Genomic DNA, 26,445 nt, shown 5'->3' with positions numbered 1-26,445 from the left:
AACCTTGGTTTTTCTTTGTTTTATTTCTGATGACAGAAAAAACTCATTTGGAACATCGGCAGCGAAGAGCTCCAACAACGCACGTGGCGCTCTTGCCGGGGTGTGCGGGGGTGGGAAGGAGGGGAGGGAGTAAGACGGAGGGAGCCCCGCGCATGCGCACCGCGCGGAGGGAAGGGGGCGGCATCCATTGCTCTCACGTGACCTCTCGGCCTCCTCCCCGGCGGAGCCACGTCCGCTGCGGCGCGCGGGCGGTGGGCGGGGCGTGGTGTGCGAGGCGGGGCCGGTGGGGGAGCGGCCCCGGATGGAGGCCGTCGCCATTTACACAGAAGCGAGCGGGGTGTGAGCGTGTGCGCGTGCTGTGTGGTTTTGTGTGTGTGTGTGCCCCCCCCTCCCCGCCCTTCTCCACCCGCTGCCGCAATGAGGAGCTTTTCGCAGCTGCTGTGTCTCGCCTTGCTCGTCTTCCCGGCCGCCCTGCTGCTCGGGGGCGCGCGTGGCGGCCCAGGTGAGGGGAGGGAGCGGGAGCGCGCGCCGGTGCCTCGAGGCGGGGGGGAGGAGGGGGATCGGCTTCCGCGGTGAATGGGGCGGGTGACACCGAAAATGCCGCAAATAAACTCTCCCCAAGACTCGTTTTGGAGTTCTAGAAAGCCAGCATCCTTTATCGGGCCTGGGCAACGCGAGGGAACGATCTGCATCAGTCGTGTGCAGCGAGGCAAGAGCTGGGGACAGTTCTTGTCTCCCACTTACGGGCATATGTATTATCTTCCCAGAAATCTGCCCTTTCTGTTACTTTCCAAGGACTATTTTTAACGTTATTATGAACTTCACGACAGTCAAATCTTTTGCTAATTCGGAGCCGGCTCTCTGCTTGACCTTTCATTTGAGACAGGGAAAGGCTGCATACAGAGGTGGTTACAGAAGAAGACACATCTGCTCAGCATTGATCATGCTGAACACAACATATGATAGTGACTAATAAAACATGTTATAAGGCCTCATGCTGTCAGAGGGACATTCTGTCTAACTTTAAAAAAAATACAGTTACTTGGATGAACTTAACTCTTATTTAGCTTAAATAAAAATATTCAGCTTTTCGTAATAGTAACTGTAGAATAGTTTGGGTTGGAAGGGACCTTAAAGCCCATCCAGTTCCAACTCCCTGCCATGGGCAGGGACACGTCCTGCTAGATCAGGCTGCCCAAGGCCCCATCCAACCTGGCCTTGAACACCTCCAGGGATGGGGCATCCACTACTTCCATGGGCAACGTGTTCCAGTGCCTCACCGCTTTCATGGTGAAGAAATTCCTCCTTATGTCTAGTCCAAATCTGCCCATTCCGGTTTATACCCGTTGCCCCTGGTCCTATCACTACAAGCCTTTGTAAAAAGACCCTTCCCAGCTTTCTTGTCGGTCCCCCTTAAGGTACTGAAAGGTCAGAAGGACTAATAATTTTTCAAGGACTAATTTTAATGTTGTTACGAACTTCAGTCAAACCTCTTGCCGATCTGGAGCTGGCTCCAGCTCTACCTTACCTTGCATTTGAGATGGGGAAGAGCTGCAAATGGATGTGATCGTGGATGATCACATCTGTTCAGCACCTATCACACTTAAAAGATATAACAGTGTCTGGAAAAAAACGCTATTTGAAGAAACATGCTAAGAAACCCATACTGTCAAGAGGGACATTCTGTCTAACTTTCGAAAAATACAGTCGCTTGGATGAACTTTCGCTTAAATGAAAATATTCCGTTTTTTTGTCGTCGTAACTACTTCTTGTCTCGGGCTGTCACGATCCCCTTGGGGGCTGCCTGGGACGGGACGGGGCTCTGCCGCCGGGTTCCGCCGCTGCGGGGTATGAGTTTCTCCGGGAGGAGCGAACCAAGCCGCTTTTGATGCTGCTGTCCCACTCAAAATAGAAAAGTAGAACCCGCTTGGCGTTGTAGCAACGGGTTTGTCTCTTTTTCTTTGCTCCCGCTTTCAGGCGGTGCTGATTTCTACAGTGAATCGTTAGCAGATGCTCTGGCTGTCAGCCTGCCTTCCCACCTCGTCTCCCTCCACCCCTTCACAGCGCCGAGCGCTCATCTCCGCTTACACTACGGCGTTGCGAGATTCACCATCTGAAAATTGCCCTTCTGCTACTCTTGTCTGGAAGGACAGAAGGGCAGCCGTGGGGCCCAGCCCTCCCAGTGGGCTGCAGCATAAGCCGCGCGTTTACGCCTTCCTGCAGCAGGCAGCTCGCCTTTCCCGCTATTGCCACATCATCAGCCCTCTGACATCCATTGCAAAGGCTGCAAGCGAGAGGGCTAAGAGAATGTGCTAGCGCACTTTCTTGTGGGGAGTGCCTATAATCTACCCGTAGCCTGCTCAGATACGAAGGTTTTGATAAAATAAAATCATTCCTTTGTAGGCTTAAGTTTAAAACATAAGCAAATAACTTCAGCAAATAAAATCACTGTAGTTAGTCTTAGGTTAAGTATTCCACGTGGTTGAGCAAAAGTCTTTGAGTGTACATTCTAGAGGCACTTGAGAGAAAGGTTGTGTTTGCTTTTTCTAGCTCTGACTGACAATCCTGAAGTCCTTGGATATGCTTGTCCTGCTCAAGGATTCTGATTCCCCATGAAAGTTTTTAAATATTTGTTTAAAGTGTGTACTCATAGCAATTAGATTTTTTTTTCCCCCAGGCTTGTGTAAATCAATTATCCATTCATTTCTAGTCTTTCATTTTCAGAAAATGTTAGCTTTATTAAAAAAAATCTGCAGTTTTGTGTATAATTTTTAATAAAAGTTCTCACTCTAGCCTGCATGTGCTCTGAGCTGCAAATGGGCAGAACTTTGTCTTGTTGTCACTATTTGTATTAATTGTATCTGCCTGATGTTTGAATTTATGAGACTCAGCTCCCTGAGAGCAGAGAGGTGATGAATTGTCTGACTGTGCTTGTCTTGGCTCCGTGCTCCTAATCAGGTTTTTTATGTCTAGTGTTGTGGTTCTATTAGGCATATCATATACTACTACATCCGTATCAAGGAAGTCGTATTAGAAAAGACTGTGTTTTAAAACTCAAATGAAAATAAGTACAAAAATAACCTCTTAACTACCTGTGAAAGTGTAGTGTTCTGATAGCAGAAGAAGAAAAGGGCATGTTAATGATTTATTAACCTTATTAGTCTTAAAAGAAATGGTGCTCACTAAATTAATTTCCTGGCAATAGCAATGTCTTTTTTTTTTTGTATTTGTAATGACAAAATTAAAATAGTTTAATACTTCGATGTGTTAAAAAATTAAATGATAGCTTTTAAGACAAGTTGTTTACCCTCTGTGAACTTCTTGTTATCCAGCTGTGAACTTTTTTGTTTTGAACTTACTAGCACATAAATGAGTGCTTCAGAAAGTTATTAGCAAAGGAGAAAGACTGAAAGGTCAACACAGATGAACATTTAAATGTGAGGGCTTTGCAACTGAGGCTTCAAAGCACCATAATTGACAGATTTTTAAGAAATTCTTCAAACACTAGTTTGAGAACTATATTACAATGAAAGTTTTCTGTTGATTGCCTAGACATTGATAGAGCTTTCTTCTATTTGTGTTTTGTTTTGGTAGGTTCGGGTTTATTAGTAGCAGCTCAAGATGCTACAGAAGATGAGGAAGGTGGAGAAGATACCATAGTTGAAGATGAAGATGATGAAGCTGAAGTTGAAGAAGATGAACCAACAGACTTGGTAATTGTATATGAATCTTACTTCATAACTATGAATAAGACTTTTGAACTTTTAGTGTTTGAAGCTAGATAGCTTATTTATATTTGAGCTTAGTAGCATTGCTATTTCCAAGTAGCTGTCTCAAAGCGTCCAATTAAACTTGTGTTCCATTTGAAGTTTCAGAAGGATTTGGCTTTTCTTCCTGAATTACCATTTGAAAACAACATGGTAACAGCCCGATTTTTTTAGTACCAAACTGCAGTTCACAAAAAACCACAAAGTAAGAGAACCAGATTCTCGTAGGAACCCAAGCTGCATCTCAGTTAGCTGAGAAGAACATCAGGTTTTAGGACTACTTCATTCTGACTTCTTTGGTATTGACTTTCAAGGGGCAACAGAATCTTAGCTTCTCGTTAAGCTCAGAGTTAATTCTGAAACCCCCAGGTTTTGCAGCCTGTGTTCACTTACAACATTCCCTGTGCCTGACACTTGTTGCAGGTATGCCGGTTAAACTAGTGCCCATATTGTTGTTCGGGGTCACTTGTTTCTGACGAAGGGGAATATTTTACATAGTTGCATGATCTGCTTGTAGCAGTAGAGTATTAGACTTGCTAAACACTTGGTGTACTTAAATTAGTACAAAAATTTCTTAGTTTTCTGGTGTAAGATTAGAAAGTTTGGGATATTATTATGAGGAGAAGACATCCATAATAGAAGTGGATACCTGGTAAACTCTTCTTTGATTCTGTTAGATTTTTACTGGTGTTGGTAAGTTGGTGAGCTTGTGGTCAACCAGCTTTGCTAAATGATAGAAGGTTTGCTAAGTATTTGGTGCTTTACACTATTTAGGCAGTTTCTTTTATTTTGGAGTGGGGGATACAGTTTTGGACAGTGTCTTGATTCCTAGGTGCTCAGTTCTGGTTCGTGGCTTCCCTAGATCATGGTACAAGTATGTCTGATCAGTAGGATATTCACTGCTTCAGGTGGTTGTTTAAGCAGTGAAATCAAATGATCTAATTGACGCACAAGGAGTTAGTTCAAGGATTTGGAAATAGGGTCAGCTTTGGTTTTATTTGGTAGGGAAGGTGGTGATCCCCATGTGGAAAATAAGCCCTCAGTGCTTGTATATTCCAAACTAAAAAGTGAATCATCACAAAGATGAGCTTGAACAAGTGAATCAACAAGCGTATTTAGTTTTAATAATCCAACCATTTCCAGGCATACATTTAACTAATAACATTTAACTAGTTAAAACCGAATAGGAAAGCTGCTATAAACGCTGCCTCGGTAGTGAGAAAGCTTCTATAAACACATCTTCTATAAATACTCCCTTGGTAGTGAAAGTAAGTCTCATTTTCCTTATGGTTGTCTATAACTTTGGAAATGCTTGCTTTCTAAACAGAAATGGCATAGATGTGAACAGCTAACATTTAGGTTCTATTCTTTTCCTTCCACCCCCAAACCGAGACCTTATTGTTGCTTCTGATAAGAAACCTTTCAGTACAGCTAAATGCAATTGAGATTAGTCGCTTTGTCAAACATAGCAGGTAGAAGGATGATGCTGGTGAAATCTAGAGGGAGAAGAGACTGTTAATCCTTCAACAGCAGGAATTGGTACAAATGCTTGCCATTTCTGCGTGCTTTGACACATAGGATTCTCATGAAACTAGTGTGGTCTTTGCTTTTTGCTTCACTGTTTGTTATAGGATTTTTTTTTTAAAAAAGTCTCTTGTCTTAGACAGAAGAAAAAGAGGAAGAAGACTTGTCAGGAGAACCGAAAGCCTCGCCTAGTGCTGATACAACTATCTTGTTTGTGAAAGGTGAAGGTAAGAGTCCTGTGCTAACCTGCAGTCTTCTGTACTATACCTTAGACTGTATCAATGTGTGCATATAACAGCGAAGCTTGAAAATAAAACAGAATCTGTTTAGAAATGAGCTGGTTGTGGTGCATGAAGCTTGTAATGATTGAATGTTTTTTGTTTTAGATTTTCCAGCTAACAACATTGTAAAATTCCTGGTGGGATTTACCAATAAGGGTACAGAGGATTTCATTATCGAGTCTCTCGATGCTTCTTTCCGCTATCCTCAAGACTACCAGTTTTATATCCAGAACTTCACAGCTCTCCCTCTGAATACTGTAGTTCCACCACAAAGACAAGCCACGTTTGAGTACTCTTTCATCCCTGCTGAGCCTATGGGTGGTCGTCCATTCGGACTGGTTATCAATCTCAACTACAGAGATGCAAATGTAAGCCTGATATTTTAATTAGTCTTTTTAGTTGATTTGGAAATGTCCGGAAGGAACTGCTTAGTCAAGTTACTACCTCTTCAGACAGTGAATGCCTCTGTGGTTTTTAAGCAAATCAGTGGACACAGAAGCACTGTGAGCAACTGTCTACATGTTTCACAATAGCCCCTCATGTGTGCTTAGTTCTGTATGCGTTAGGCTTGAAGTTATGTTAGCAGTGGAAGCTAGAATGCCTTAGAACTGTGTGGTAATGGGCTGTATTCATTTTTTTAAAAAACCCAAAGCTAAAACTTTCCTAGGTTAAGTTAAATTTCACTGTGCTTTTCAGATTGGGATTTGCTAACAAACACAACTATCATTCTGAATCCTGTCTGCAAGCTTCACTTTGAGCAAATAAATGGCCAGTAGTTGCCATTTGGGCAAAGACTATATACAAAAGCATAAATGGGGATTAAAATGAGGGTTTATTTTCCCTTTTAGAGCAGGTCAAAGTTAAACAGGCTTCTGTACCTTTGCATTTTGATTGTTATAATAGGAACTGTTCATATGTAATACCTCATTATAGGAAATAACATCTTCAAGGCTAGATGTGACTTCTAGTAATATCAAGACTGTTCTTTCTAGTTGGACAAAAAAGTTTGTATTTCTGTATGTTAAACTTGCAGGGCTTATGTGCTTAATCAAGTCTCATGCAGGAGTTACTGCTTGGTTCCTGGAGTGTTTTCCAAGAACATAAAGATAAACATTTGTGTAGTGGGTCAAGAAGTGCCTTTTAAATGTTTTGTGTGGAAACTTTCTTATAGGGCAATATGTTTCAAGATGCTGTCTTCAATCAAACTGTTACAATTATTGAAAAAGAAGATGGCCTGGATGGAGAAACGTAAGGAGGCTGGAGATTCAGGTTTACTTGCTATACTGGTAGAACAGATTATTGGTGCAGCCAGTGAAAATAGTTCTTGTATCCTCACTTTATTGAATGTTAGGTCTGCCATCTTTTGCTGGTGGTGTAGCAGGCACTTGACTTGTACAATGTTCATAGACCGAAAATAAGAACTTTTTTCCCAAAATTAAGATTTATAGTAATACTAGAGAATCTTCAGTGTTGGCAATCTACGAATGAGCAGTTTGCACATCTGGTTTAGCTCAGAGGGCTTAAGCCATACCAATTCAAAGCTGTTAAGCTTTTATTATGCTACTGTGCTTTTACTCTTAAGAGTTAAAGTCGCAGAGCATCCATAGTATTTAGCTGCAAGTCCTGCTGTGAAGACTGGAATGAGTTCCTTCTGGAGCATTCCAGTATAATCCAAGATTTATATAAACTGAAAGATGTATTTGGAGTACGAGACAGAAGAGTTCGCACTCACTTTTTTGTTGCACTGTTACCTACAGCAGGTACCTTTCAGGAGTGGTTTTTTTCCGTCTTTAAGTACATCTGACACATCTTATGCTGTAAGCATATGCTGTGCTGATGTGCTTTTAAGTATTCTGACAGTGGAGTGGAATTTTAAGAGAACTTGAGTTAAAAAAAAATCTTCTGAAGTAATTTTCTACAATGCTGAGGATTTTAATTAGCCTGCCACTGGTAGGAATTGCCTGCTGAGGAAGCTTCCCTTTAAAAAAGGTGAACTGAAAGAAATAGCTGTAGCATGAATTTGTATTTCTCAAACACAATAGCATCAATAAAGAACAACTAGTCATATAAAAACGTGTAATATTCTGATAAAAGCGCTCTCAAAAGAATTCAGATTGTTAGAACCAGTTTGAGTTAATGTTCTGTGAGTAGATAATTGGCCTTCTAAAACAGAGATGTTTGGTTTAGTCTTTTCTGTAGCGTTAACTCCATAATTTCCTTTGTCAAAAATCTGAGTTAAGGTGTTCAGCTTGGAATAGATTCTTTACCTGTAAACTCCTGCCTGCTCCTCAAATTAATTCTGGATATAATTTATGTTCACCTCTCACTTAATACCAACAGATATTTCAGGTAGAATTCTTTAAACCAAAGTGCACAGATTTTAAAAATGGTTTGCACTGGTAGAATTCTAACTGTGGAACACAGAGCGAAATAAGCAAGGCCTTTCAAAGCTCTATTGCCAGTAAATTAGTGTGCTAGTAGTACTTGTTTTGCTGTACTGTATTGAACGCATATAAGAGATTAAGGGTTTTGTAAGTGGTTAAAACTTTTACAAACAAATATTAGCTGTCACCTAATGTATTGCAACATGATACAGCAAAAGAGTTCCTGCAGTTTACTAAATTGCAATAATTACTTTTAACAGTTGCCCAGTTCACCTGGTATTTTTCAAAAGTTCTGTTGTTCATAAATAAGTTCAGGTTTACAGTTGCTGAAATCAAAGTCAGAATAATTACTTAATATTTGTTAGCACTGCAGTTTCAGAGTCATTGTTTTCTTTTCTCCACCCACCCCCTAAAAAAGTTCTTGGGCAAGATAAAGTGGGCATGGCACCAAAGCTAAGTTCTATTTCTGTGCCTCTTCATAAGCTCTCTTAAACAATTAAGATTTTTACTTAATGATTTCTTACACTGTTCTTTAAAGGATCTTCATGTACATGTTTCTCGCTGGACTTGGTCTCCTTGTCATTGTTGGCCTACATCAGTTACTAGAGTCTAGGAAGGTGAGTAGTATATTTTTCTATAGACTTCTTAATACAAGACCATACTGGTATGAAAAGGAAGCATTTCATTAATCACTTCTGGAATACAGTGGTACAGGTAAAACTTTAGAAGATGTACTTTTTAGAACTAAGACCTTAAAGACTATTGGGAAAAACTAGAGGTTTTTTTTAGAAAACATTCATACTTGGAGGCATTTAGATTGCTTACCTAATGTTCTATGGGTCTGCACTTTGCCACCACACTGAAGTGGTTGAATTGGAAGCTTTGCTATCTTCCATTTACTGCATATGTGCTGCTACTGATTCAGTACTTACTGGGTAGACTTCCCCATGCTCTCTGTTCAGTCTATTAGTTTAATCCAGGTCAAACTTTAGAGAAAACAGATGTGAAGTCCTTTACTTAGTTCTTAACAGTGCTTTGCTGTAATGTTGATTAGGGCCTTCTGGATTCCATTTATAATGCTGTAATAGCTCAGGGTCTGTCTGTGTAAGTGGTCTGGCAAGTTAAAGCCATTGAAAGCTTAAGTCTCATCTGCATGCAGTGCATAGGTTACGTCTTTGTGCTGCCTGGCTTATGATGCTATTGAAGCAGCTTCTCTTGGGAAGAAGTATGGAATGATTATTGTGCTTTAGAATCTGTTTTGCAAGATGACACGCAAGAATATTGTGCTAATCTGAGAAAGGATAATGAAACCAGTTGTCACGAGGTTTGATTAATGATCAGCCATTTTTTTTTGTAACAAGTATAATGAACTTGCCCAAGCATGCATGAAGTCTTGATGTCTTTGTGTGGAATAAGTACTGTGAGGCATTAAAAGTGATAATGCCAAGCTTAGGTGAATAAATTGCTAATGGTAAAGATAATTAAAGGTAAGCTACAGAGGATGCTTCAAACATTGACTAACCTTAAGTTTGTCTCTTATTGACATAATTGTAATTCATTAAGTACACGGTTATTAGTTGTTTGTAATACTTGTGGTATCAGAACTTTATGTGGAAGGAAAAATGTATTTTTTTTTCCTTGAATTTTCAGAGGAAAAGACCAGTACAGAAAGTAGAGATGGGAACATCAAATCAGAATGATGTTGATATGAGCTGGATTCCTCAAGAAACTTTAAATCAAATAAGTAAGTATTTTGCCTTCCACAAATTTAATCAGCTAGTTGTAACTGAGTTAGTAGCTGACATCGATTTCTCTGAATAGCATACATCTCTTCTAGGGAATATAAAGTTGTTGAATGCACTGTGCCTAATGATTAGACTGTTGTGTTAACAGTCTGTTCTTGTATTGAACAAACTTCACTACTTGATACAATAACGGCTATCAGTGGGTTTTACAATTTGTCCTATAGACTCTTTTTCAACAGTATAAAATTTCTGCCCACAGCCGGATTCACAAAAGGTGTTTAAATAGGAGAAATTATCTGTCATCTCCAAATTTCTGTAAGTTGTTTGGAGATTTACCTGTAGACCAAAATTTTTAATTGGGCATTGTGTATATTAACTTAATGCCGAGTCTTAATGTGGCTTTGTCCTTTGCAAGTCCAAAATTACTAAGTTCTACTTTATACCTGAAATGCTGATAGTAAACCCAGTATCTGATTTGTTTAGACTGTGTGTTTCTGTGGATATTTCTAATTTCTCTTGCTGTTTGTTCTGTTTTGCTTTCCCACGGCTTCAGTGCAGAGTAGAAGAGGTGAGGCAAACTGTGATCTGGAGTGAAAGTGCTTAATGTGTTTTCCATGTGATAATTGGGCATGGATGGAAGCATAGCTTCCTGCATGCAATGGTTGGTGATGTAGCATGAGCAGAAAAAGATTACAGAACAGAAAGGCACAACCACATTTTTATATATATTATAAATGGGTATATATACTACTTCTGCCTGCATTCCAGTAACAAAGCTTATTAGTAGAATATAGCTGAAGTACCGTTGTCTCCGCTAACGGTTCCCAGAACCCTTTATCTACAATGCAGATTTGTATCTTGGCTTCCCCACACCATTGGTGCAATGTCAAGCTGTTTTTTAAAGTGGGGGAAGTAGAGGACTGATCATGACTGATGGCTAAGTGCATCTTGTTTCAGTGAGAAACAAACCTTGGCTTTGAGTATAGTAGCTTAATATTCAGGGTTGTCTCGCTGGGTCTTCCTTATGCCAGGCAAACTCCTATCGCCAGTAGCATTGGCTGATATGAGGTTAGATAGCCTCATATAAAACAGTGGATCCTAAACAAGATAAGTGCTTTGAGAACACTTTGCAGGAGTTACTTTTACTTGAAAAAGTCCTTTTTTTTGATGAAACAAGCACATTTTGAGTGATCTTAAAGGAGGACTCTTGACGGCTTTATTCTGTGTAGAAGGACTAGAGATCTTATCTCTGATGCAGTTGTGCCAGGAGTTTGTGACTTCAGTTTTTTGGATTCTTCAACTTTTACTGTATGTGTATTACATAGGTACAAGGACTGCTGTGGTTTTACTTCTGAAAATGTAATTCTTCTTATGCACAGTCTTCTGTAAGACTGAAGAATGATAGTATAAAATGGACATGGGAATTTGAAAAGCTTCAGTGTAGCAAGAAAGGCTGAAGCTTTAAATGCTTTTTTTTCCCCAAGTTTCTAAATGGGTTCAAATCCCGGCAATGTTAGGATTCTGTCCCCCATAACTTTCTTAAGCAAAATGGGTATTCATACCTTGAATTCCTGAAGACTAAGATGAACCGATGTTTAAGTTGTGTTTTTCTGTAGCTTATGAGTTTAAAACTCTATACTGTAATCTTCTGAAATATATGGCTTTCAAGATCCTCAGAGGTTCTTGGCTGTTTTATTGTTGAAAGACGCTTTGAATTTCTTTCTTGTTTTCTTATGTTGAGATTATTTTTTAGTTTCTTTGGGGTTTTTTTTGATATTTTTTGCGTTTGTTCAAGGTTTTTTTGATGGAGGGTTTTTTTTTTCCCTTTTAGTAACTGTCAAATTGAACAACCCTCACCTTGGAGTTGCATGTTACGGAACAGGAACTTTTTTTTTAATTTCCTTTTATTTAGAATGCTGATGCATAAAAAGCATGAACAAGTTGTTTGAACTGGCTTCTCTGTGGTGATGCATTGCACTGGAAGGGCACTTAGGCTTGTATTTGGGAGGGAGAAAAATACATGGTCATATAACCTCTAATCTGATGTTGCTGTGTGATTGACAAACTTTCTTTTTTTTTTCTTTAATCTAGATAAAGCTTCACCGAGGAGGTTGCCCTACAAGAGGGCACAGAAGAGATCAGTGGGCTCCGATGAGTAAATGTTAACTAGTGTAACAGTTGAACCTTTACTAATCCTGCCTGTTGTTGGTTTTTTTTGGATTGGAGTAGTGCAGAGAATCCATATCACCATAAGGAAAATACTGCTAAACATTTGGACTGAACAGATTAATTGAATGGTGTTAACATTACTGAAAATGCACTTCTTTTTTTTTTTCTTAATTGTTGGGGGGGAGTAACCAGTACGGTTTGTGCCTGCGTGTGTAAGCAGTTGGTCTCAACAGTACCATGTTACCTGAAATGTGCCTTTAGAGTTCTTTGTAATGCTGGCTTGTCACCTATACCCTGTCTTTGAAGGATTTTTCTCCTCCTAATCTGAATGTCTAGTAGCTTTATCTTGATTGTCATGTCTGTATGAGAATCTGTATGCATTTTTCAGTAACTTTTATTCTCTACAGTGTGCACACACTGAAGTTCGTGTGTGGTCCTGTTTCAGTGGTGAGGCACTGGTCATCTAGATTGCTGCATGGTTTGCATTCTAAAGGCACGATTGGGTATAGCTGCTCGTAGTGGTAGATATTTTGCTGCTGTTTTGATGTGGGCATGCAGTGACTTAAAAATCTGAACTTACCTGCATAGATGCTAGGAAGACTCTTGCACAGCAGCCAAACTTGTTAAGCATGGAATTTGTGTGCTGAATTGGTATTACTACATAAATTTTTTTTATACCCAACTTGTTAAATCGTTAGTTATTGAGTCATGCCAGCATCTTAGGTGTTATGATTATAGCAGTAACTCTGAAATGTTTACTCACGACATTATCTGAATAATCCAGAAAAACACTTTCCCCTGAGGGCTTGGGTTTTCTCACAAAAACTAGAATGTCATATGTATCAAAACATGGACTTTTCTTAAAGCTTTACATAGGGCAAGGACTTCAGATTTACTGTACATACTTGAAACTGAGTTGGAAAAGCAGTTGGCTTTGCGTAATCTTTTTAAATGGCAAACTATTTAATTCACCCTTTGTAGGTTTTAAATCTCGATCTTCTTTCCATTCTGATTTCTTTTTCTTAATCACCTGTCTTTTGTACTGCTAACACAGATGCATATCCATTATTAATTACATGTTAGTTCGGTACTAAAAACAAAAGCTAGGTGTAATCAAAATGGGATTTTCTTTATTGACAGGCATGGTTTACATGATTACTAGGAACTAAAGTATTGATCCACATCCATTGCATTCAGTAATTTAACTGAGTAAAAGCGGCAAATAATGCAGCATGTTGGTTTGTAGCCATTCAGGCACTTGGACAAGGCTTGAATGGTTTGTATCTCAACTGCATCTGTGTGAGTGAGATTGTCTGGAAGCTTCTTGAGTTCAGGAAAGGGTATTGGTTTGAGAACACTGTTTTCTTTTCCTTCTCTTCCTCATCCCCACGTGTGAAAGTGCTGTTCTGGACCTACACTTGCTCTGCAGGGCCTGAGCTTCTGAGCCAATGAAAGCTGAGCAATACTCGCATATTGTCATAGCGTGTTTGAAGCATCTAAGTTCCAAAACTACCTGTACTGGCACTACTTTACACGTTGCCAGAATGAACTGTGAACATGTTCTTGACTCATCGTGCTATGGAAATATAAGTATGGGAAAAGCAACCCTAAAGAGGTGTCTTCCTGATAGTATAGTTAGCCCAGGTACTTAATAGTTAAGATTGCTGAATCATCATACAGATTGCTTAGGAAACATTTGAACGCTGCCCTCATAAGAGGTAGCACCACTCAAACTACGTGGAACAACTTTGCCTTTAGTGATGTAACTTAGCTGGCTGGCTCCATAGTAAATTTATGGGCTTATGTTGAGGCTTACATTGATTCAACAAAATGTATGAGTTTATGACTGTTTACTAAAGCCCTATAGCTACTGCAGTGCCTGATATACTGAACTTCTAAGTTCCCTCTCTTGAACTATGCCTCACCTGAAATCAAGAGGGTTTTTTAACTTTCTGTTAAGGTTACCTTAGATAATCTTGAACTTTGTGCTCTAATTCTTCCCAGTATAGGAAAGTACTCTTTTGAGGGGGTGATGAGAGCTGCTCTAGATACAGCATTATTCCAGGAAAAAAAAAAAGGATCAGAACAGATGGTAGTTATTTGTAGTATCTTAGTTTTATTTGTTCAGATTAGTAGTTTAACCCTTACTGCTGAATTTTGGAGCAAGTTAGGCCTTTAGAAATCTTACACTGACCAGGACTTAAGAGACCTGAAGGACTGAAGCACTATAAAAATAAGGAAGAGAAAGAAGTGTTTGAAGGTTTCTGCTTTCATGTCCATACTCAGTGGCTGACATCCAAATGCCTAAGTTCTGAGCATTAAAGAAGAGAGCAGACAGTTCAGCAACTTGCACAGGAACTACCAAGGGGAAAGTTCAGTTGTACCAAGATTGTTTTTCTGATCGTACAACTTGGCATACATGTGAATGGTTCATAGTAGCTTTCTCAGCCAGAAGCAGTTCATGAGATCTCTGGCCAGCAGTCCACTACTGCTTGTGATAAACAGTGTTGCATTCCTTGTTTCTTGTTAGTTTGCCATCCTTGAAATTTAGTAATAATATTACAGAATGTAGTGGCAATTAAATTTTGGCATCTTTTAAATTATTTCTGGTGAATGAGCCAGTCTGATACACTCTTGATTTCTTTAAATCAGAGATCAGAGTTGCTGCTTTATGCATTCTCCTGGTTAACAACTGTTATTTTGGTACTTGAATTTTCTACTCATTTAATATCATAGGTGTTACTGATATCATTATTATCAGCTGAGGAGGGTATAGTTTCATTGACTTCAGGATGGGACAAGTAGCAGTTCTGCCTCTCTCTGTGCCACACTTTTCCATGTGGTTGCACAGGGTTTTGTATAAACTAGCACTCTTACCAGCTTAGTTTTCCGCAAGCTTCCTACACTACCAGACAACTGCTCATGTGAGGTTATGAGAAGAGCAAGGACTGTGGAAGAAGGTGATGTAAACTACGGCTTCTTCCTTAATATTGTAACAATTATTTTACACCACAAATGAAACAATGGCCTTAGTGTGAAGGATCACTATTAATAGCTTTATCACAGCTCTCTAACTAATTAAAAAAAATTGTAAAGACTTAAAGAATCTATGCTTGAGGTACAAAAAACTGCTTTAGTGTTCATGGCTGCAGTGGCAGCAGATCATTAATTTAGCTACACCTGAACTGCTTTTGATACTGTCAGCTCTCTGTATTCTGTCTGCTTTGTGACAGCAGTTCATTTTTTCCTAGTATCATTTAAACCAAGCAAGAAGAGTGGCTGCTGGAACATTACAGGATGAGGTCTCATTTTTATTCTTAATGTACAAAATAATTAAATTGTAGGCTGCGGAGATGAATGGAGCAGACTAGTGATGGCAGTAGTCCTGCTTGTCTCAAAACAGTTATGCTGAACATCCCCATTACCTTGGAATGGCTATAATTAAAAACATCCTTCACTGTTTACTCCTGGATTGCATGGTGCTAAACAAAATGTTGCAGTTGGAAGCTCACAATTCAGGGAAGCAGCAGGAAAGTCAGATGCTAACATAGGCTCACTGTCCTGTGTTTCAGTGTGCTTGATGTATGGTGCAGCAGTTAAGAGTCTGTTCTCCAAAGGAAGGACAGTACCTACCTCATAGGAATGGCACAGGGGCTGTTTAAGGAATGTTTTGGTGTTACTTGAGACTTGCACAATACACTTCCATGGAAATAGTAAGACATAGCGCTAGAGTAATTTGATGGTACCTACATAAATTAATGTTATACCATTTTAATCCCTTCACTGAACAGAATTTAGCAGCTTTATACTAAGAATTTTCTTAACCACACATAGGGATTGTAGTTAACTTAAAGGGGAACAAAGCCAGAAAGATAATTCAGTTTCTGCAAGAGTTTGTAGGTGGGCTAAATAAACATATTTCAGATGCTTTTCCTTCATCTCTAGATTTTCCCAGGGTTGTTTTTTTAATCAAGTGATACAGATGATTGTTTGTGTAGATACAATCAATGATCAGTTTAAGAATGACTGATTGTTTTGGATGATTAAATTGAGATGATGTACTGCAACTGAAATGTTAAATTAACATTTACTTTCTTACCTGCTGACTTTCATTTTTAAATGAGATCTGATCTGTTGAAAGTGGCTGCAGGTTTTTTTGTAAAGTAAACGTGATTCTTTTTTTCTTAGCATCATGTAGCTGCTTTTTTTTTTTTTTTTTTAAATAAAGCATGAGTATGGCACCAAAAAGCTCGAGTGGTGCACTGGTGCTCTCTTTCTTGGTTAACAACCTGTAGTAGTAAGTGCACAACAAGTAAAAAACATGCTATTCTTAAAAAGCTGCTTTTCTAAAAGTGTGTTTGGAATGGAGATAATAGTGAGGAAGTATTTGTCATGTTTTGGGCAATGAAGTAATGTGAAGATAAAAATTCTTTGAGAATAAGGGAGCCTTGCGAAAATGTTCGGCAAATTCTTGAATTGTAATCAGATTTGTTAGAACTGAGTCACAGTCACCTACATTTCCAGAAGGTATAACTTTTGTTAAACTGTAAGCAGTGTGGAAAGAATCTGTTAAGATGCTTAAAGGCTTCTGAAACACAAAGTGATGTTGTGGTTTAGCCAGCAGCTAATGTGGCCACTTGCTCAGTCCTTTACCCCTGGTGGGTTGGGAGGAGAGTCAGAAGAGTAAGAGAGGGTTGGGACGAAAACTGCATAAAGACAACCTAAAGACAGTTGAGATACAGAGCAGCAAAGGAAGAGATAAAAATAATACTGCTACAATAAGAACATACAAAGCAAGTAGTGCACAGTGCAATTGCTGACCACCTGGAAATGAATGCCCAGCCTGTTCCCAGGCAGCAATTCCCTCACCTCAAGCCAGCTCACCCAGTTAATGGAATGAGCATGACATCATACGGTATTCAATACCCCCTTGGCCAGTCTGGGTCAGCTGTCTTGGCTGTGCTCCCTTCCCAGCTTCTTGTACACTCCCCACCTTCTCTTTGCAGGCTAGTACAAGAAGCTGAAGAAAGTGAACTGTATCCCAGCTGAACCCAGGACAAGGTGATACAGGCCAAGTCCCTATAGCTTTGCAGTGCCATTGTCTGACCAAACACTAAAGAAGGGAAAACATAAAAGCAGATGTGTTAAAATGTATTTCTAACTTTGAGAACTAAAAATAACTCCAATTTGAAGTCTTTCCTTGAAAAGATCAAGGTAGATCTTTGAAAATTCACACTGCTCTCTATTCTTTCAAAGCCAGCCATTGTAGTGGGCTGTCTTTCTGTCCTCTCATGGTAGTAGTGTTGATTATAAATTTATATTAACCAAGATGCAATAACATTTCAGCATGACAGCTTTCCAGACCCTTAACCAGTGAGAGAAAACCGAAACTAGCTTTCCTCATCACTTTTAGTCTGTTCAGCTTACATGGAAACCACAGCTTAGAATCATAAAATCATTAAGGGTGGAAAAGACCTCCAAGATCATCAAGACTGTCAGCCTACCAGCTGACAGCCTACCATGACTACAAAATCCTGTCCTATAGTATCACATCTACATGTTTTTTGAACACCTCCATCACTTCCCTGGGCGGCCCATTCCAGTGCTTCACCACTCTTTCAGTAAAGAATTTTTGCCTAATATCCAATCTAAACCTCCCCTGATACAACTTGAAGCTATTTCCTCTCATTGTATCAGTTGTTACTAAGAGAAAGAGACAATACCCACCTTGCTACAACCTTCTTTCATTGCCCTTCTCTGGACACACTCCAGAGAAACTCCAGCCCCTCAAAGTCTCTTAGTGAAGGGCCCAAAACTAAACATAGTATTCAAGGAGCAGCCTCACCAGGGCATGATCACTTTGCTGGTCCTGCTGGCCACTGCATTTCTGACACAAGCTGGCTGCTTTTGGCTGCTTTGGCCACCTGAGCACACTGCTAGCTCATGTTCAGCTGGTTTGTCCTGCCTTAATAGAGCTTTTCCTGTGCCACTTAAGTTATGGCTTCATCATGCAAATGTAAGAGCTGTCTCTTTCACGGAGTGAGAGTACTTGGAGTTAACACAGATAGCCTTCGAAGTGTCTGAACACGAGAAAGTGTAAAGATGATGTTGGGGTATACTCCCATAGAACAGATGCAGTCCTACCCAACAGGCCCTGGATGGAGCTAAGTAGCATAGCGTTTGATTTGGGTGAAGCTGTGCTGGTGCACCAAGTGTAATTAAAGCATTTATCCTGAAGGCACAATGCAGTACTATGTACGCTAGACGGGAATTATTATAGCCAGCAATACCCAAAGCTGCCAGCGGAGGGATCTCCCATGCAACTAGCAGCTGCTTTTCCTAACAGACAAGCACACACATCTGAGTACCTTCTTTCTCAAAGAGCAGCATTTGTGGTGGAGCAACTGTGTCTGGCTTTTCTTAATCATTGCATGCTACATCTTGGTCACTGAAGCAAGTCCAAGCACTGCAATTGCTGTGCTTTTGAGAAAATAATTTTCAATGTGGAACTCTGCTGGTGTCTTGCCTTTGCTTTCAAAAAAGGTCGGACCGTAGCCACCTACAGAGTCCTCAAGGTATTGCAGAAGCAGGGATGGTAGTGATGCTGCACACACACTGCCTCTGGCTTCCTGGTCCTAGGTTCTTCAGCAAGGTTTGCTGCAAGTGAAGTTAGATTAAATGGGACCTTTTAACTTCATGTGCACCTTGGCTGTGTTCAGGCACAAATAGCTCCACATTCTGTCTCCAGTATTGTCCATTCTGTCTGCAGTATTGTTTTCCATGAAAGTTAAGTCAAAGAGTCCAGTCCATCCCGAACACTGAAGCATACTTCCTTGCATGAGCCTGGATCTACAGCACTACAGAGCGAGCAGTGCACAGGACCTTACCATGACAGCATACTTTATCCCACCCTAGGCTGGCAAGTCCACCAGTAAGGTTCCAAGAGAGAAAGAGAACAAACTGTTTTCTTTAGCAGGATTCTACACAGAAAGGGGGGAAAGTCTTAAAATACCCTATTACAGGTTTCCATTGGAAAGGAAAAGCTAGGATTTAAATAGCATCTGATGACAACTCTCACAGTATTGCAAAGGTTATCACCAAAATAACAGGTTATAATTGGACGCAAGTGTAAATACCCTAACAAACTTGATTATGAAGCATGTTATGTTTTCCTTAGAGCCAGTATTTATGACTTAATCCTTGGTTGTAACAGTAGTTCATTTATAGGGGAAGTTTTTCTCACAGCTGGTAATGACATTGTGCCCCACAAATCCTAACAGGTTTGTTACTATAAGCAAGCTAGAAAAGAGGAGGTGCATCTTGCTGTTCGGCACCACAGAAAAAGTGGTCTTTCAGAAATAAGAAAGAAATGGAACAGGATTCTAGTTGTATTTTAAGAATTTTTAAGAACCACATTACACAGTCACTGATTTTTCTCGGTAGTGTTATTCCATCCTCATACAGGGTAGGACCTTCTCCCAAGGTCCCACTGAGACTGAACTGTCTCTGCTGCTATTAAAGGCATCTCACTGGATGTAATTTACTGATCCTCTAGCTAGGCACAGCACTGCTTGTGGTTACTTCCTTTAGTGATGGTCCCCAATAGCCATCACCCCATCATTGCTGTTTTGCTGAATTTATAGAATTGAACCAAAACAGACACTATTGATTTACTGGAGCAGTAATAAGGAAAGGCCACAAGGATCTGAATCATTGACAAACTGCAGAACATCCCACAGCTGCAGTTCAGAACACTGAGGAGCCCTGTAAGGAGCTACTATCTTTTTTCATAGAATCACAGAACACCAGGTTGGAAGGGACCTCAAGGATCATCTGGTCCAACATTTTTAGGTTATCTATAGTTTAGATGTCCCAGAACCCTGTCAAGCTGAGCCTTAAAAATGTCCAGTGCACAGGAATCTACCAATTCCCCGGGGAGATTATTCCTATGTTTAATTGTTCTCATGGTGAAAATTTTTCTTCTAGAGTCCAATTAGAATCTCCCTCGGAGCAATTTATACCCATTTCCCTTTGTCTTCCATGTGACTCCTCAGCAAAAGGGAGTTGTCATCCTCTTGGTAGACACCCTTTATGTACTGGTACATGGTAATAATGTGTCCCCTAAGCCTTCTCTTCTCAAGACAGTGTTTTTCACGTGAAGTGCCTTAATTTCTAAGCAGGTGTTTTACATCTGCTAAAGAGAATGTTTCGGTTCAGAAAAAACTTCAGAACTGTTTATGAGAGGTGTGTTCACCAATCAGTAGTAACCAAATGCTTTCAAAGCACCCTGTGACTCTGCATCCTGTGCCAAAATGCATTACCTTGAGGTGTACAGGTTGCTCAGTTCTCCTGATCCTTTCTTCCTTACCTACAACCTTAGCAAGCTTTTCTAACCAGCTCAGCGCCGATTCTGGGTTTCAGGTAGCTGCACAGGAAGGCCTCTGTGGTTTCAACTCCAAAAGATACTTTCTGATAATGATCTAGACAGGAGATCAAAAAAAAAATCAATCTCACTGTGTTGTGGTGCAGACTTTTCACAGATTGCTGTGTGTACACAGGCAGCTCGATACTTTGATTTTCTCTGGCTGTGGAGTGTAGTGGACCTGATGTATGTAACTTCGAAGCCTATAAAGCATGAGTTGTATGAGCATTTTGAAGGTGACAGATGGAGTGGTGTTAAGTATCCTGACACCAAAAAGAGATTTATTGGCAAGATGAGCAAATGTAGGACTATTGTATCCCACTCAGCAGCATGTGAGATAGAGGGTGGGAGGACATGTGCTACCTCCTCCCCAGCTGCTACCTGGGAGCCCCGTGCATCAAGTAGGGCCACACTTCAGTAGAAATAAGGGAAATGGCAATAAAAAAAGGTTACTTTTATTGTTTACAGCCAGGTTCTACCCAGTCACTCTTCCATTCCCAAGCACAGATCATGAAGCAAAGCTTGAGTTGCAAACACTTGGAAGAAGTATTTGTTGGTCAAAGCAAGCCTACATCTCACAACTCCCACTGCCATCACCCTAAAATAAAATGCAGGTGTTGGCTTTGAGTGCAGATTCATTAAAGGTCAGATCTTGCTCATTTAAAGCTACAGATCTAGTTGCAAGTCTAAGCTGTCCTCACTCTGTACAATCAGATAACAGAAGATGGGAGGAAGGTTCAAGACAATTGTTCTTTAGTTACCCAAATGAAACAGAGTTTGTTCCCACAGCCATTCCTTGACTGAGGGCAGAGGCTATTGGTCCTGTATGCACACAGACTCACACAGGACCATTTCTTTACATACTTGCTGCCAACAGCCGTGTTTTGCTGTTCCTTGTATCCCAGCTGCTTGGATCATGTGTTATAGTAGAGCCATCAACCCCTCTAGCTGACAGTTGGTCCTAACCTTTGCACATTTTTATGAGTGGCACAGCTCTGCTCCCCGTGCTGTTATAGGCTGAAAATTACTACTGGAAAATCAGCCCACAGAGCTGGCCTTTACCGCATTAACCTCTGCCTCTGAGATTATGAAAATAGATCAGGCCTTTCGTGATAAATAGCCTTTTCTCCAGCAAATTTCTCTTATTTACTGCCTCCTATTAACTGATGTTCATAAACAGCTTCACAACTTTTTGCTGCAAGGCCCTAGAGAAGTTCAAACACTTTCACAAGAGCGTATTCCAAACACCCGTCGTCCAGAGTTTCCTCATACACTCCTGGCAGCTTTCCCTGCCAAATGAGAGATGAATCTGGCACAGGAGAAGTAAACAACAGGCACAGCAAAGGAAAAAGCTATTTTCAGTTCCTACTACTCAGAGGATTACTACAAGGTTTTCTACTGCATTACGCGGTGAAGTTTGGTGAGCCAGAGGAGTCTTCCCACTAACGAGTATTTGACGTATGAAAAACTCTCGCTTCCTTTGAATGCGAGTTTTTTTTAAGGCATAGACTTGAGAACTGGAAGTAGGAGGCAATACCACAATCTTTGGAAAGCCTCAGCAATGTTTCTCAGCTCCATCTTTACTTAGTTTCAGTTGTATGGCATGATTTCAGATGCATCCTGAAACAAATAGCCCCTTACTTAGGAATACTCAAAAGGTTTTAATTTCCCTAGAGATTTCCATCAACTTTTTCCTCTGTCACACACCCCATTAACACCGTGACATGTGTGGATTTCATCTCACTTACCTGAGGTGACACGAGCAGCGAGGTAGATATTCCTGTCTCTGTTAGGCATCCTAGTCTGCACAGTATCCTGCCATCACTCTATGTCTCCACTGCTGTCTTTGAGCAGGCCAACTTTCCTCAGCCTCTCCACTCTTTCTCCCAGATATTCATCTACTAAGTTTCTCCCCAAAAGAAAAAAAAAAAATCTTACTGGAAAAACAGTTCCACAAACACCTTTTCACAATACTAAACTACTGCTGTTCCCTCAACAGTGCACAAGTACAACAGTGTTCTTGTCTTCACCCAACCCCTTGCCTTAATGAGGCCTCGCTGCCCCGGTGAAGCCACTGATGACTCCTGACAGCACACAGGTGCTCTTGTAGAGGTGCAGCTGGCGAGAGATCCTAAAACACTGACGTGATTGAGAGCAGCCCTGCAGTGATGCTTGTAGGAATAGGACTAGGGGCAATGGGTACAAACTGGAGAGGGGCAGATTTAGGCTAGACATAGGGAAGAATTTATTCACTGTAAGGGTGGTGAGGCACTGGCACAGGTTGCCCAGGGAAGCTGTGGCTGCCCCATCACTGGAGGTATTCGAAGCCAGGTTGGATGGGGCCTTGGGCAGCTTGATCTAGTGGGAGGTGTCCCTGCCCATGGCAGGGGGGTTGGAACTGGATGACCTTTGATGTCCCTTTCAACCCAAACCATTCTATGATTCTGTGAAATAATTGTGCCCCAGAGCTCTCCTCTCTGAGTGCTGTGCCCCCCCACCCCCCCCCTTAATAATTCCCAAGCAACACGTGTGCACCACAGGGCAAACGACTCCTTTCACAGGGCCAAGGGCAAAAAACACCAGCGTCCTGACACCCAGTCAACACATCAGGAGAAACACCTTGTGCTTCCTTGGTATAAATCATCCTTTCAGGACTGGTGAGAAGGGGTTAAATGACCTAAAACTGCATTCCTGATGAAACAATCCTCAGAAAAAGTGACTTGGAGGCACCAGTGTGGCCATTTTTAGAAAGGACAAGAGCTTCAAACTTGCTCAGTCTGAGTCCATGCATCCGCAGTACACGTTCTAGGCTCTGGAGGGGGCTGCATCAACAAAACACCTTTCCTGCCAATGTTTTTACTTCTAAACCGGAGGAACAGACTGTGACCATATACTCCCTCAGCAGAGCTGCTGCCTCGGAAATCCCAGCTGTGCTAAACCTCCTGCCATTTTAGGGATATTTCCACTTTCTCTAATTATGGTGCTAATTGCTCAAGGCTACGAGCATCCTGTGATCTGCCAGCAAATCTGCCAGGTATCAGAGATCTCTGGTGTCCAGACAGCAACAACAGCATGCTCCTGGTCGTTAGTTTCCCGTTCCCTGTGAGAATGTGGAACAAGGAGGGCAGCTCTAGTGTGAGGCTGGAGGCCAAAGCCAAACCCAGGAGCTCCAGAGCACACCCAGGACCCAAAGTCCAGGGGTCACCCCAGTGACATAGTGCTACTGACCTCCAAGACACACACACAGAGGCAGGCAATGGATCGCCCCCCAGGTCAGCCAGCGCACAGGCAGTCTGAGATGGAGATATCCAGTCAAATAACATCGTCCCACTCGCAGGTTAGGTACACACCTTCCTCCTCACACACACTGTAATCTCTGTTCTCCAGACCTTGGACCACTTTTTGGTGAAACATTCATCTCCTCTCTGATACGGAGGGAGTTTTCAAAAGTCACCCAAGTCAAAATGTTGCTTTTCCACTTATTGAAACAGACTGAAAGCAAACCCCAGCATCTTCTTTATTGCCTGCTTGGCTGTTTTGGCATGGGTGCAGTGAGTCTCTCCCCTATGCAGGTGATTACAATTACTGCCAAGGAAAAGGACTGGAGAGGAAAAGCACTTTATGCAGCTCCTAGGTGGGAGAGCTCAAGTCACCCACGTCACCAGAAAACACTTTATGCAGCTCCTAGGTGGGAGAGCTCAAGTCACCCACGTCACCAGAAAACACTGGTGTCTTGTACAGTTTTTACTCCTTGATGTTGGCTGCTCAAGTACCCAAGCCCTGGGGAATGGCAGTGTGGTCCATTTTTCCACAGTCCAGCAGTTAGGGATGTCCTGATTAAACAGTCCAACCAATGCATTTCTCCACCCTTTTTCCCCCTGTGTTATCAGAGTGGATGATAAAACATGGTACCTCTTAGACTGACATACCAAAAGTGCCAGCTATTCCACGTTGAGGTCTTGCTTCTTCGTTTGGGAGATACTCCAACCCTCAGGGTTCACAAAAGGGACACTTTCAATGCTATTTAAACTCTCAATCTCTACAAATTCTTAAAGAAAAAGCTATGTGTGATTAGTCAAACTGTAGGCTTGTGAAGAAGGACAGGTGTCTCGTAATTTTTTTCCCCTTGTCTTCCTTGCTGGTTGAATTGTGACTCATCCATTTGATAAAAGATTTTTTTTTCTAACAGATCAGGGCAAAACACTGTTACTGGTATCAACAGTGAATTATTTCCCATTATATTCACTTTCTGAAGACCTAAATGTAGGTATAGAGCCCTGTCATCCCCCACATGCCGGGCACTTTGTGACAACTGGATAGTGGAGAACAAATACTTCTGTTCCTCTCTACCAGTTTGCATTTCAGCATCAGTAAATATGCAAATGATGCTTCAGCCAGGCTCCATATTCTCCTTTGGGACAACCTGTTTTCCAAAACCACTTCCAAACCCACTACTCTCCTGGTGCCCCTTGGTGCCAGTGCATCCCTGTGGTGGCACAGGTTTTCCTCAAAGCTTAAAGCTCTGGGGTGAGTGCATAGACCCCACAATTGAAGCACTGCTGTGAGAGAGACCCACAACACAGGGGCTCTGCTGCTCTTTCCACCCACGTCAAGAATTAACGTGCGGCTTTGCCTTTAAAATAGTGGGGAAAAAAGCTATAGGGAATGAGGTGAGGAAGCCAATGAGCTGGAAGAGGCATATGGAGACACCACCACCTTCCTTTCCTTCCATCAACCTGATATTTTAGGCCAGCTCTAGCTATCCCTGTGATAGGAGTTAGTGGAGGCAGGAGGTGGGAGAGGGAAACACTATCAAGGAGTAAAATTCAGCTGACTTGCAGGATGTCTGTGGAAGGCAAGAAGAAAAGGGAAATTCCTAGCTCAGGAAATGGTCACAGTCAAAGTAAGCTAGAAGGAGAAAAGGGCTGGGCAGACCAGTCATATCCTTTACATGGCCAAGAACGAAGTGATTTCTGAGTCATTTGTTTTGTGACTAATTGGCTGCAATCACTTCCTAGCCACATAAACTCATCCCATTTGATTTTACACCTCATGACAGGTCCCCACACCCTTTGGACACAAGTTTCCCTTCAGTCTTGCGAGAGGAGCGGACTTTTCTCAAGGCAGTGGGTTGGAGAGGGAAGAAAGTGATTTTCTGCAGGTTTCTTCCCTCAGAAATCTTGGTTCCACCTTTTCATCCCACCTAGAGAGAGTTCAAAGAGCCCTGCTTCATCAGGTCCCCTGGCTGGGGCAGAGCTGGCTGGATGACTCGCTTTCTTTTAACCTGTCCCTACTTGGCAGTGAGGGAGCAGGTCCTCAGCAGAGAGAGCTGTGGGGAATCTTAACCTCCGTTGTGCAGGTGCAGGAGGCCAGAGGGAGGAAAGCAGCAGCAGCAGTTTATCCCCTGGGTATGTCTCTCTGATTCTGAATCTGGTTCACTTCTCTGCCAGAAAAAAACATCCCACCAGGACTTAGGAAGATGCGGATGCTCAGCTTCGCTGCGATCCCCTGGCCTCCAGAACCGGATAAGCAAGTCAGATGATTCTTTGGCTCACCGTCCTGTGAAATGTATTTTATTCATAGGAAAGCATATAAGATGCAGCTAAGGCAGCTCCGACAAGCCAAAACAAAGGATTCCTCTCATTTTTTTTTGACACACGCACATGGCTTTCAAATACATCCTCAAGATTTCACAGCCATACACATTTATGCAAAAATAAAACTACAGTGGCAGAAACCTACTTCATTTGTACAGAAAATGACGGTTAATCACCACAACGCGCCAGAAGGACGCTCACGGATGTGATCACAGGGCTACAGTTAATTAAAAAAAGTACCGAGAACCCTGACCTAATGCCTGTGCAGGAAAATTGGCACCAAAGTACTTTTCTGCCATCTTCAGTTGCTACGTTATGGAGCTGCACCGAGACGAAAGCACCGCTTCAAGGAGGTTTGACACCAAAAAATGGTGGTCAACATGAACGTGAATTTTCAAAGTGCTGCAGTCATCTCCAACTCAAAACTCAGTCCAAGTGAAGGAAGAGAAACAGTGATGCTATTTGCACAGATAAGCTCTGGCTTGCACGTCATCCTCTAGCAGGGAAGTCAGAAAGCAAGTTACAACAAACCCACAAGAAGAGCCATGTCCATTCT

At 41.5% G+C, this 26,445-nt stretch overlaps 1 protein-coding gene across 2 annotated transcripts; it reads left to right on the top strand.

Moving 5' to 3' along the window:
* The first annotated feature begins 280 nt into the window (after positions 1–280).
* Positions 281–26,438, top strand: SSR1 (signal sequence receptor subunit 1). 2 transcript variants are annotated; one of them, XM_054059744.1, is made up of 9 exons: positions 281–502; positions 3,595–3,713; positions 5,431–5,518; positions 5,678–5,940; positions 6,744–6,820; positions 8,495–8,573; positions 9,607–9,700; positions 11,793–11,856; positions 25,743–26,438. In XM_054059744.1, the coding sequence occupies exons 1-9, from the start codon at positions 418–420 to the stop codon at positions 25,765–25,767; spliced, it is 894 nt and encodes a 297-aa protein (XP_053915719.1). In that variant the 5' UTR covers positions 281–417; the 3' UTR covers positions 25,768–26,438. The 2 variants fall into 2 exon arrangements, with proteins under 2 accessions (XP_053915719.1, XP_053915721.1); XM_054059746.1 differs by lacking the exon at positions 25,743–26,438 and having other exon boundaries at positions 282–502; positions 11,793–11,872.
* Positions 26,439–26,445: the final 7 nt, after the last annotated feature.

Source organism: Cuculus canorus, chromosome 2 (genome assembly GCF_017976375.1).
Source record: "Cuculus canorus isolate bCucCan1 chromosome 2, bCucCan1.pri, whole genome shotgun sequence".
Taxonomy (NCBI): domain Eukaryota; kingdom Metazoa; phylum Chordata; class Aves; order Cuculiformes; family Cuculidae; genus Cuculus; species Cuculus canorus.
This window is presented reverse-complemented; position numbering and strand designations above follow the sequence as displayed.

Coding starts and splice junctions, on each gene's coding strand:
- SSR1 (XM_054059744.1), top strand. CDS start 418: ATGAGGAGCTTTTCGCAGCTGCTGTGTCTCGCCTTGCTCGTCTTCCCG. Junction 3,714..5,430: donor AAGATGAACCAACAGACTTG/GTAATTGTATAT, acceptor CTCTTGTCTTAG/ACAGAAGAAAAAGAGGAAGA. Junction 5,519..5,677: donor CTTGTTTGTGAAAGGTGAAG/GTAAGAGTCCTG, acceptor TTTTTGTTTTAG/ATTTTCCAGCTAACAACATT.